The 12,252-nt window shown below is 47.4% G+C and overlaps 1 protein-coding gene across 1 annotated transcript in view; it reads left to right on the top strand.

Moving 5' to 3' along the window:
* LOC142663988 (dual specificity protein phosphatase 13A-like) overlaps positions 1–1,765 on the top strand; it is a 30,167-nt gene extending 28,402 nt beyond the window's left edge. Inside the window, exon 5 of the mRNA XM_075842850.1 lies at positions 1,523–1,765. Coding sequence (XP_075698965.1) covers positions 1,523–1,710 — 188 coding nt within the window. The 3' untranslated portion in view covers positions 1,711–1,765. The remainder of the gene's footprint in view (positions 1–1,522) is intronic.
* Positions 1,766–12,252: the final 10,487 nt, after the last annotated feature.

Raw genomic sequence — 12,252 nt, 5'->3', positions numbered from 1 at the left:
CTATAATAATACTACATTCCTATAATACCACATTACTATAACAATATTATAATACTATAATAATACTACATTACTATAATACTACATTACTATAACAATACTACATTACTATAACAATATTACTTTACTATAACAATACTTAAATTACTATAACAATACTACATTACTATAACAATACTACATTACTATAATACTACATTACTGTAACAATTCTACAATACTATAATAATACTACATTACTATAATACTACATTACTTTAACAATACTACATTACTATAATACTACATTACTATAACAATACTACATTACTATAATAATACTACTACATTACTATACTACTACATTACTGTAATAATACTACAGTACTAAAAAATAATATATTACTTATTACTATAATACTACACTACTATAATAACACTACATTACTCTAAAAATACTATATTACTTTAACAATACTACATTACTACAATAATACTACATTACTATAAATATACTACATTACTATAACAATACTACATTACTATAATAATACCACTAGGTTTAAACGTAATGAAAATTTGCGCGTTTACTCCACGTGCTTATTTTAACAATCCAGTTTTCCAGTTTGTGTCGCTAAATGCAGTCTGGCCGCTCAGTTGGCAGCATTTGGCAGACACAAGAATATCAAGATTTGGCAGCCCCTTGTTAGATAATGCCGCGTGCCCCCTGTAGATAATGCCACAGTGCCCTCTGTAGATAATGTCACAGTGCCCTCTGTAGATAATGCAGCAGTGCCCTCTGTAGATAATGCAGCAGTGCCCTCTGTAAATAGTGCCACACACACACACACACACACACACACACACACACACACAACACACACACACACCTCCTATAGATAGTGCCACACACACACACACACCACTGTAGATAGCTACATTGGGGCTCCCTCTAGGAGTGGAATCCCCAGCCAGAGCGTTGCCGACGCTTAAGCCGGGGATTCCTCTGCTGGAGGAACCCCTGACGTCACTGTCCTCTTACATGGCCCGTGTAACCAAGCGCCGATCAATGAGACAGCACGTTGACCGGAGCTCGTTTTCTCCTTTCACAAGGTGCTTTGTATGGGGACGAGCGCTCATTATTACGTTTCCATACATATCTATCATGTCGGCAGCATATCTCCCTGTTTACAAAACGATAATATTTTTGGCTGCATAAACGATACAATCAGCTGATGTACGAGCTCGTTCATCCGCTGATCGTTGCCCTGTTTACAATGATCGGGAACGATCATCCTGTGAATGCTCGTTTGCCAGATAATTGTAATAGGGCCTTTAGGCTGCACTGAGAATTTTTGTAGTACTACTGATTGATTTTAAACTGTTGAATGACTGCTGCAGTCCACAAGATTGCATGCAACTCAATATATTCCTGGTGCAAAAATTACGCCATATGTGAATTTACCCTTAGCCCTAATGTCATTTAAGGCAACGGAATCTTTACAAATGCTTAACTATATTGTGTACGCATTTCTCTTTTTAGGTAAAGTTCTAGTCTTTTGTACCAAAGGAGTGAGTCGTGCTGCTGCATTTGTGATTGCCTATCTAATGTTCTATCAAAATTTGCAGCTAGAAGATGCAATCCAATGTATTATTAAACAACGAAGCATCTACCCAAATAGTGGCTTTTTGAGCCAGCTTCAGGATCTGGACAAGAAACTCTTCCTTTAGAAAAGTTAGAAGTTTTTTTAATACCTAATTCAATAAACAGCAGCATAAAAATCCACTGCATTGTCTTATATAGACTTTTTATAAAACAATAGATGTAAGGCTTCGTTCACATCTGTGTCAGGGCTCCGTTCGTGGGTTCTGTCTGAGCTTTCCGTCGGGGGAACCCATGAACGGAACCCTGATTGAAACAAACGGAAACCTTAGGTGACTGATCCGGTTCAAATGTTACCATTGTGTAAGGTGTCCGCCGTTTTGACAGAATGAATAGCGCAGTCGACTACGGTATTGATTCTTTCAAAGCAACGGAATCTTTAAAAAACGTGGACAAACGGAAACCATTTGCACAGGATCCGTCATCGTTGAAATCAATGGCGATGCAAACGGAAACCTATGGTTTCCGTTTGTTTCAGTCGGGGTTCCGGTCTGACGGAGAGCTCAGACGGAACGCCTGAATGGAGCCCTGACGCAGATGTGAACGAAGCCGTAGCTGTTCACTGAGCTTTTCTTTGTTTGTTACGCATGTGTGTTACTATATTAATGGCTATTTTTATAAGTTATAGTAAATCAAATGGGTTGATCAAACTGTACGACCATTTCTCTTAAAGAGGCTCTGTCACCAGATTATAAGTGCCCTATCTCCTACATAATGTGATCGACGCTGTAATGTAGATAACAACAGTGGATTTTATTTTGAAAAACGATCATTTTTTAGCAAGTTATGAGCAATTTTAGATTTATGCTAATTAGTTTCTTAATGACCAACTGGGCGTGTTATTACTTTACCAACTGAGCGTTGTACAGAGAAGTGTATGACGCTGACCAATCAGGGACCAATCAGCGTCATACACTTCTCATTGTTCCAGCCCAGCTTCTTTCACTGCACAATCACACTATAACAATGGGCTGGAACAATGAGAAGTGTATGACGCTGATTGGTCCCTGATTGGTCAGCGTCATACACTTCTCTGTACAAGTTGAATCAGGGAAAAGGAAAGGGGAAAAGGATGTGGTCTGTGAAGAAATTAATAATTAACTTTTATTAAGTATGCATTAAGAAAAATGATTAAAAGGTCCAATGGTGCAATTTGGTATGTGTGAGTGACCCCTCAATTCACATACCCTTGGCCAGAAATTAATTGATGAGGTAATATATAATATTGCTGTCCGTTGTTCCGTTAATAGTACCAGATAATTAAGCTGCAGTTGCCACAGATTAATGGAAATGAATGAAACTGTAAATTAGTAGTTCACTCTGTCTTAAATTGGACCGGCTGTATAGCCTGGGTAAGAGTATTGACTGTTACACTGTATAATACTAAGTGCAGCTGGGCCAGTAGCGATGTGCCCTGTAATGAGAAGAGGTATGAGAATAAGCAAGGTGAAACCTTGCAAGCCTCTTACCCCTGCGTTAGTGTTGGTATGGTGGTGTAAACAGTAAATGAACTGCACCCTCACGCTGGTGTCCCTGGGGATCAGAGCAGCAGCGTTGGGAACGGTCGTATAATACAGTGAGAACACTCTCAGCTGTCAGCTGAGAGGCAAAGTGAGAACGGCCGTAAGCAATAGTAGCTGTGCTCAGCTATGAGCCGAGAAGCAGTGTGTGCGGCAGGGTTGCTGTCAGTACCCGCAGGTGAACTGAGTCACCAACGGGAGCCGGCGATAGGCCAGACAGGATGAATCACCCAGCTGATAGACTCAGCAGGGCGCACTGCAGTCACAAGCACGGACAGCCAGCAAGTAGCTGGCAGCCGTGGTTGAAGGAGGATCGTGGAGCAAATAGTGGAACTTGGACAGTTAGTGCCAAGTAGTGCACCATAGGATTATTAAAATTGTTGCTGAGCCGTTCTCACTTTGCCTCTCAGCTGACAGCTGAGAGTGTTCTCACTGTATTATACGACCGTTCCCAACGCTGCTGCTCTGATCCCCAGGGACACCAGCGTGAGGGTGCAGTTCATTTACTGTTTACACCACCATACCAACACTAACGCAGGGGTAAGAGGCTTGCAAGGTTTCACCTTGCTTATTCTCATACCTCTTCTCATTACAGGGCACATCGCTACTGGCCCAGCTGCACTTAGTATTATACAGTGTAACAGTCAATACTCTTACCCAGGCTATACAGCCGGTCCAATTTAAGACAGAGTGAACTACTAATTTACAGTTTCATTCATTTCCATTAATCTGTGGCAACTGCAGCTTAATTATCTGGTACTATTAACGGAACAACGGACAGCAATATTATATATTACCTCATCTATTAATTTCTGGCCAAGGGTATGTGAATTGAGGGGTCACTCACACATACCAAATTGCACCATTGGACCTTTTAATCATTTTTCTTAATGCATACTTAATAAAAGTTAATTATTAATTTCTTCACAGACCACATCCTTTTCCCCTTTCCTTTTCCCTGATTCAACTCAGCTCAAATTGGTGGTGCACACCATGTGGTCTCTCTGACATGACATATATTGTGTAATAGGTGATCCTCACCAATCCCCACTTCTCTGTACAACGCTCAGTTGGTAAAGTAATAACACGCCCAGTTGGTCATTAAGAAACTAATTAGCATAAATCTAAAATCACTCATAACTTGCTCAAAAATGATCGTTTTTCAAAATAAAAACCACTGCTGTTATCTACATTACAGCGCCGATCAGATTATGTAGGAGATAGAGCACTTATAATCTGGTGACAGAGCCGCTTTAAGCATGTTGCATGGGTGATCCGCTAACAGTCCTGGGACCGCTCTCTACTCTAGCTAATGACACCTTCTATGTTATGCTTATGCCCTAAGGGTTGATTCACATGCGGCAGATTCTGTTGCAAAAATTTCTGCGACTGAAAATCAGTTCCATTCATTTGAATAGGGTTGTGTCTGAAGCATATGCTGCATCCAGATAAATTGAACAAATTCTTACTCGCTGAAAATTCTGCAACAAAATATGCCCCATGTAAATCCGCCCTAAGGCCCCATGCACACGACCGTGCCCATACTCGCAGCCCACGATTGCGGGCACGGCCATCTACTGACTGCAGCTCGCATTTTCGGGCCACAAACAAGCAACAACTGAAGATGCTGCAGTAAAGGCAGGGCAAAGCATCACAAAGGAGGAAACCCAGCGTCTGGTGATGTCCATGGGTTCCAGACTTCAGGCAGTCATTGCGTGCAAAGGATTCCCTACAAAGTATCAAAAAAAACATTTTATTTATGGTAATGTTAATTAGTCCAATTACTATTAAGCCCCTGAAATGAGGCTGTGTAGAAAAATGGTTGCAATTCCTTGACTCAAATAAGTCGAGTCGCTTCTCCCCTTATGTAAATCTACCCTCCCAAAGCAGACACTGAAACAGAGTTGGATTTTAATGGCCACAGCAGCCGTTTATTATTTAAATAACAATAACTTTAAATACCATAATTTTTGAATCCCCAAAAAAGGGGATACATCATAACAACAAATAACCCACTGCGACCCTATCAGGGTCATAACATTATAAACCAACCATAATGACAGGGGCAAGTCCTTGAAGCCACCGATACTTAATTTTGGCCATCTGCCCACAAATACCTTACCCCCAGCCGTAACCCGGCCCAGGAGCACCAAATTACCTTTTTGCAGATGACCACCATATATATATAAATATATATAACCCAGCTTTCAAAAGGGGTAACACCCTAAGAAGCCGACAAATTGGGGGTGCATCCCGTGATGCATTCCCCCCCACCACTTTTTACGACCTACTTCAAGGACTCCCCCCCGCCAAAGCGAAACCTCACGCCTGCGAGCTCCTCCACACTCCCACCGCTCGCTCAATTCCCTCGGTCAAAGCCAGACTCCACATATCCATCCCCACCTCATTGAGGTGCACACCGTCCTCTCTCCAGTAGCTGCCTGTCCCAGCCTCCAGATCCCAGTGGCGCACCGCAACCCCACCATTACGCGTCACGAAGCTCGATATGGCCCTATTAGCCTTAATGCGAGCCTTGTTAATTTTTCCCACAGAACGGGCCATCCGCCAGTTCTTCCTAGGGACCATCTCAGACCACACCGTCACCAATTTAGGATAAGTTGCCCATAAGCAGAGCAAATCATGCTTGACGTCCCGTACCAACTCCCGGAAAGGGCGTATACCCAAATCGTTGCCTCCCACATGCAACACCAGTCCCTCTGGCGCCCTGTCAAGCAGTACAAAATTGTGAAACTCGGGCAATACCCTGTTCCATGTCATTCCCCGTATACCCATCCACCTCACAACCGCCGCGTCCCGCGGAATCCTGAGCTGTCGACCGTCCGGCCGTACATCCGCGCGAAGGGCACCCCAGTACACAAAAGAATGTCCCATAATCCACACCATGCATGAGTCACGGCCTGCAAAACAAATGAAGAACATACACGCACCACCTCTTGCTGCCGCGTACCATTAATACTCAGGCGGAAACGCACGCACCCGGAACATGCTATACATCAATATATCACAACATGTTCAAGCGCACATAGGAACGGAAACGCGCCGACTCCCAACGCCCTATCCGCTGCACGCCTGCATCATCTAAACCCCATCTCACCGCCTCCGTCGCTGCCCCTATACGGAAAGAATGAGACGAGTATTGCTCTGCCTGCACCCCGCTAGCCACCAGACACTTTCTGAAAACCGAAATAAACTGATACCGCGACAGAAACGAGCCATCCTCGTGCCGCAGCAACGGCCCGTCTGAGAGATCTAAACCCGCCAAGTACTCCTTGACACACAACACTGGACAAACCGGATTCTTTGGGACCGCCAGCAAAACCACTCGACGTCCTGCCCCTCCTTGGTCCGTTTTGGACCTTCGCAACACTATCTCCACCCTGTCTTCATACAAATCGACATTATCCTGCAACAAGCCCCCCGCTCTCACCGAACTGGGGGAAACCAATTCCCCTACCCGAAAAGCTCCAAAAAAGGCTAACGCAAAAGCCAACCGGAAAAGCTTGCTCTCATACTCTGAACGACACACCTGCCGCACCACCACCTCCAGGGAACACAACAATTGAAATGACACGGGACGCCTCTTATCCCTCACCACTACACCCCGTCTCAGCCCCTTCAATGCCTGGCCCACCAAAAACCGCTTCGTGATATCTGCCAACCCCCGTAACTTACAACCGAAAGCAATGGCCGCCACGAAGCGATTAACCTTAGCGACCGTGCAACCCCGGGCGAACGCATCCCCCAACCAAAACAGCAAGGCCACCATCCTATCATCATCCGAGCACACATCCCCCAAAGATCTCACCCACTCCTCCCATTGCCTCCATCCAGCCGCATACGACGACCACGTCGCACTGGCCAGTGAACGTTTAATCAATGCACCTGCCGCCTGGATACCAGCTCCCACAGATGACTGGGACAGTCCACCCCTGTTAACTCCGCGTCCGGGACCAGCTGCCGGAAACGATCCCACTGCGAGCGAGAAAGTGCGTCAGCAATACAATTCTCTACCCCGGGAACATGCACCGCCACCACCCATGCATTTAAACTCAAACAGGAAAGCACCAACTGACGCAACAAGCGAACCACTGGAGGGGACGACGCCGAAGTATTATTTATAGCCATCACCACCCCCAAATTGTCGCAATGAAAACGCACTTTTTTGTCCCGGAACCTGTCTCCCCAAATGGTGACCGCCACCACGATGGGAAACAGTTCGAGTAGGGCCAAGTTACGCGTCAGTCCCGCCTCCACCCATGCAACCGGCCATTTTCCCGCGCCCCATTGACCTTTAAAGAACGCCCGAACCCCACCGCCCCAGACGCGTCAGTGAACAATTCCAAATCGAAGCTATCTAACGCCCGGGACATCCAAAGAGAGCGCCCATTATACTGTGCCAGAAAATGGAGCCAGACCTGTAAATCTTCCCTGTGCTCTGCAGCCAGACGAATGAAATGATGGGGTTCCCGAACCCCCGCCGTCGCCGCTGCCAACCGCCGACAAAAAACCCTGCCCATCGGCATGATGCGGCAAGCAAAATTCAACTTCCCCAATAAGGACTGTAATTCACGTAGCGTAATTTTCCTAATCCGACACGCTCGCTCCACTACCAACCGCAAATCCCCCAACTTATCCTCCGGCAATCTGCACTCCATTGCTACGGAGTCGATAGTAATTCCCAAAAAACAAATGGTCGTCACCGGACCCTCAGTTTTTTCCACAGCCAAGGGTACACCGAACTCCCTTGACACCCAATTGACTGTCTCTAACAAATTTGCGCAAACCCCCGAACACGACGGGCCAACGCACAAGAAATCGTCGAGATAGTGAATAACTGATTCCACCCCCGCGACCTCCCTGACTACCCATTCCAAAAAAGAACTAAACACCTCAAAGTACGCGCACGACAACGAACAACCCATGGGAAGGCATCGATCAATGTAATAATCCCCTTCCCAATAACATCCCAACAACCTCTGGCTGTCCGGATGAACCGGCAACAAACGAAACGCCGCTTGAATATCAGTTTTTGCCATCAGAGCCCCTCTTCCGTAACCACGTACCAACGCTACCGCCGCATCAAACGACGTGTAGACCACAGAACAGAGATCCTGGTCAATGCCATCGTTAACCGACGCCCCCTTCGGGAAGGACAAATGCTGAATAAGCCGGAATTTGTTACCTTCTCGTTTTGGAACCACCCCTAACGGTGACACCACCAAACCTGGAACTGGGATCGTGCTAAAGGGGCCCGCCATTCTGCCCAGATCAATCTCCTTCCGGATTTTTTCCGAGACTACCCCTGCATGCTGATATGCCGACTTAAGGTTGCGCTGCGTGAAAGGGACCTCATGCAAAGGGGGCGGAATAACGAAACCGTAACCAAAACCTAAACTAATCAACCGCGCCCCCTCCTTATTGGGGTACCTACTTAGAAAGGGGGCCATCTTTATGAGTTTCACCGGAGTCTCCCCCATAACCAGACGCACCGCTGGCTCCCCCTTGTCGTTTACCCTTCTTAAAACATTTAGACGCTCCATGTGACTGCCCGCTGCAATGTGAACACGCATGCTTGAATTTACACGTCGCTCCAAATTTGCACTGCCCCTCATTGAACTGCCAACACGTCCCAAATTTTGAACCTGAGGCCTGACTACCCCCGCCGGAAGTTCCTGCTGCATTCCCGCTCCCGGGAAAGGACTGCCCCTGCTTATAAAGTGCCGTCACTTTCAACCATAAGGCTATGTCCTTATGGTCCCACCGTATATTCGGCCGCACCGCTTTCCTCTGCCGAAACTGTTCATCGTAACGAAGCCAGGCCTGGCCCCCATAAACCCGATGCGCCTCCCCCACCGCATCCAAATAACAAAACAAGCCGGAACAATTATCTGGCGCCTTTTCCCCAATAACGCTCGCCAAAATTGCAAAAGCCTGCATCCAATTGACGAACGTTTTTGGAATCAACCTGTACCGTCTCTTTTCTTCCTCATCCTTTTTTGTTTCATCCCGCTTCACCTTATCTAAATTAAACTTCTCCAGCGGAAGCAAGGAAAAAATCTCCACATACTCGTCCTTCCAAATCCTTTCCTTTACCTCCTGCTTTAAATGCGCCCCTAACGGGCCCTCATAACAAACATAAACCTCCCCGCGCGCACGATCATCAAGACGCACCCTATCAACCTCCTTTGGCGAGTCTGTTTGAACCGCCGCCGCCACTGCCACCGCTGCCCCGGCATTCAACCCCCCACCGTTTTGACGAACCGGAGCGCTTCCAACACTGCCCCCCCACACCGCGGCCGGCGCCACACCTGACGATTCTTGGGAAGGGGAACCACCTAGCCGCCCCACTAACACTTTTAAACATCCCACTAACTCCGCCAAACTATCCCCCGCACCCGCCTGTAGCGACGGGACCCCCGACTCCGCCGCGACGCCCACCGCCTCGACACCCTCTACACCGATACCCGACATCAATAAAGCTGGAAATGGTAACGTAGGTGTCAACTCACCAGGCTGCCCAGGGGCTGTGAACCCGTCAGCCGGACCCCCATGTCCACGTGGAGAGGCCCGCCGCTCACCGTCCTCCAATGCTCCGGACTCCCTCTGGCGCTGTCCGCATTGGCAATGTGTGCACGGGGAATTCCGATTTTCGTCTGAGTAAAGGGGGGGGTGACATCGCATCATCCAATTGGCCGAGGTCCAGTTCATGCCTCATCCGTCCCGCTGAACCAGCTCCAAGCTGTTCCGTCCCTGGCACTCCAACCACCGACCTCATCCTGCGACCTCCGGTCGTTTCCACCTCGACGACACCATGAGCCGACCCTCTGGCTGGCACATCACCATGCAGGGTCGCCGTTGCCCTTCCGCCACGTGCTGAAGAAGGAGAGGATGTGACCGGAAGTGAAGGCCGCGTCCTCCTCGCCGCTGCCGCCGGGCGCTGCCGCGTTTTGGGATTCCTCCCAGGACCAGACGAAAGAGCAGCGGCAGGCCGCCCTGGGGTCTGGCCTGCAGGGTCCACTGATGGGCTCCTCTTGCGCCGCCGCGCCCGCGGGATGTCTTCAGGACTCAGCCTTGCGGGCGGGCGCGAGCGCCTCGTGCTGCGCGTCACGCCGGGAGTGTCAGCCCTGGCCTGAGTCATGGGGGAAACGGGCTCTCCTCTTCTCCTGCCCGACCCCCTGGTACGCCGGTCCGGTACCTCGGCCTGCTCCAGCAGCCCCGCGACCACCGGCATGACAGAGCGATCCCCGCTTGCTCCAGCCGACTCTGCTCGCTCCTGGACCGGAGCGCCCGATTGTCCCTGCAGCAGCGTCGCTACTCGTGCTCCGAGCCATCCAGGACCCTGAGAGGCTGCCGCGGCCCGCAACAGCTCCATAGCCTCCTCATCAGACGCAGCAGGGGTAACAAACATGTTCCTGCTTCTGTGTCCTGGCGAAGAGAGGGAGAGCACAAACAGGAAACAGGTACATCCCCTTCAATCCCCACCCCTTCTCACTCAAGCCCTCCTGCTGTCCCCCCCCCCCTTTCCTCTCATAGGCCAGCCAACTCTGTGTCCCTCCCATCTATTTTAGTCATGGAGGCCTTCCCTTATTCCTTTTTTCTTCTTTCAGTACGGCCTCTTCTAAACGTTTATATTTTTTGTTCAATCCCTTGAATTAAACCTGAAAGTCTAAACTTCAATTGCATCTCAGTTGTTTCATTTCAAATCCAATGTGGTGGCAGCAGAGCGCAAATCATGAAGATTGTGTCACTGTCCAAATAATTCTTACCTAACTGTAGTTACCACCAAGCCTAGTGTTGAATTCTTTGAGGGTTCTTCCTCGTCACTGGGCGGGATGTTCCTCCCTGAGTTCTCATCATGCGTTTCCTGCTTTTTCCGACTCTGTTGGTATTTGCTTCCACCTCTCCAATATTTGGTCGCCTGAGACAATCTCCCGGCGATCGGAAAAAAAAGATGCCTCTATTGGACGTGTCAGTTGAACCAGATTCGCATGTGATAAATCCAAATTGGGTCCACATGGTTGTCAATTTCTACATTTACTCTGTTATCTAAATCCAGATTGATTGCGTAAATGTTTTTTTTAAAATGATCACAATGTAGGGTAGATTCACGCTATATATTTAAAGAATTGTAGCAAGTAAAAGTAAAATAATTACATATTTTAACACTAAATTAAAAGGGTAACTAAACGTTCGACAAATTTCTGACATGTCATAGTGACATAAAAACTAGGTCCTTTTCCTAGGCGAAACGCGTGTCGAGGTTCTTGTGCCGACCCATGCTACTGCCTGCTACTGGGTTACCATGTCTCAGGGTATGTTTATCTTTTGTCTGACTTCAAACGTGGTATCTTTTTTTTGTATATACCTCCCTGTGCCTGTATTGCATGCATGGTTGCGATTTATACACCCTGAACTGCTATTGATAGCTCCATATAGTTGGTCGTTCATTATTGGTATTTACCTCTTTTTTATGTTTACATTTATATCTTTATATGTGGGCTGTATACTGATGCAGTAGTTTAGCGGTATCTGTAGATGGTTGTACTGTATACCCCCTGGCATCTTTACATCTTGCCTTTACTGTATTCCTATCCCTTTATAGTCCTATTTTTAACAGTTTTACATATATTTTTGCATACTTATGGTTGTATTCTATATAATAAAGTTTTTGATATTTCTGCTATTTTGGGCTTTTGTGCTCTTTTTCTGGTTGTGTATAGGATGTCTACTTGTCATTGAGAGGCCCCCTTTGTTTCTTGAGCTTAGAGGTAATTTGTAGCTTATATGTCATAGTGACATGACAGAAGTTTTGATTGGTGGGGGTCCGAGCATTGAAACCCTCACCAATCGCTAAAACGAAGTGGCAGAAGCGCTCGTATGAGTGCTCAGCAGCTTCGTTTCTGTTCGGCTTTTTCCGGAAAGCCGATGTAGCTGAGTACGGGCTCATAGACTTTCTGTTGTGCCCATACTCCGATACATTGATTTCCCGGAAAAGGCCGAACAGAAACTAAGCGGCTGAGCACTCACACGAGCGCTTCTACCGCTTTTTTTTAGCGATCAGTGGGGGTC

This window comes from Rhinoderma darwinii, chromosome 11, assembly GCF_050947455.1.
Source record: "Rhinoderma darwinii isolate aRhiDar2 chromosome 11, aRhiDar2.hap1, whole genome shotgun sequence".
Lineage (NCBI taxonomy): Eukaryota > Metazoa > Chordata > Amphibia > Anura > Rhinodermatidae > Rhinoderma > Rhinoderma darwinii.
Note: the sequence above shows the minus strand (reverse complement) of the source record. Positions and strands in the feature narration are given on the sequence as shown.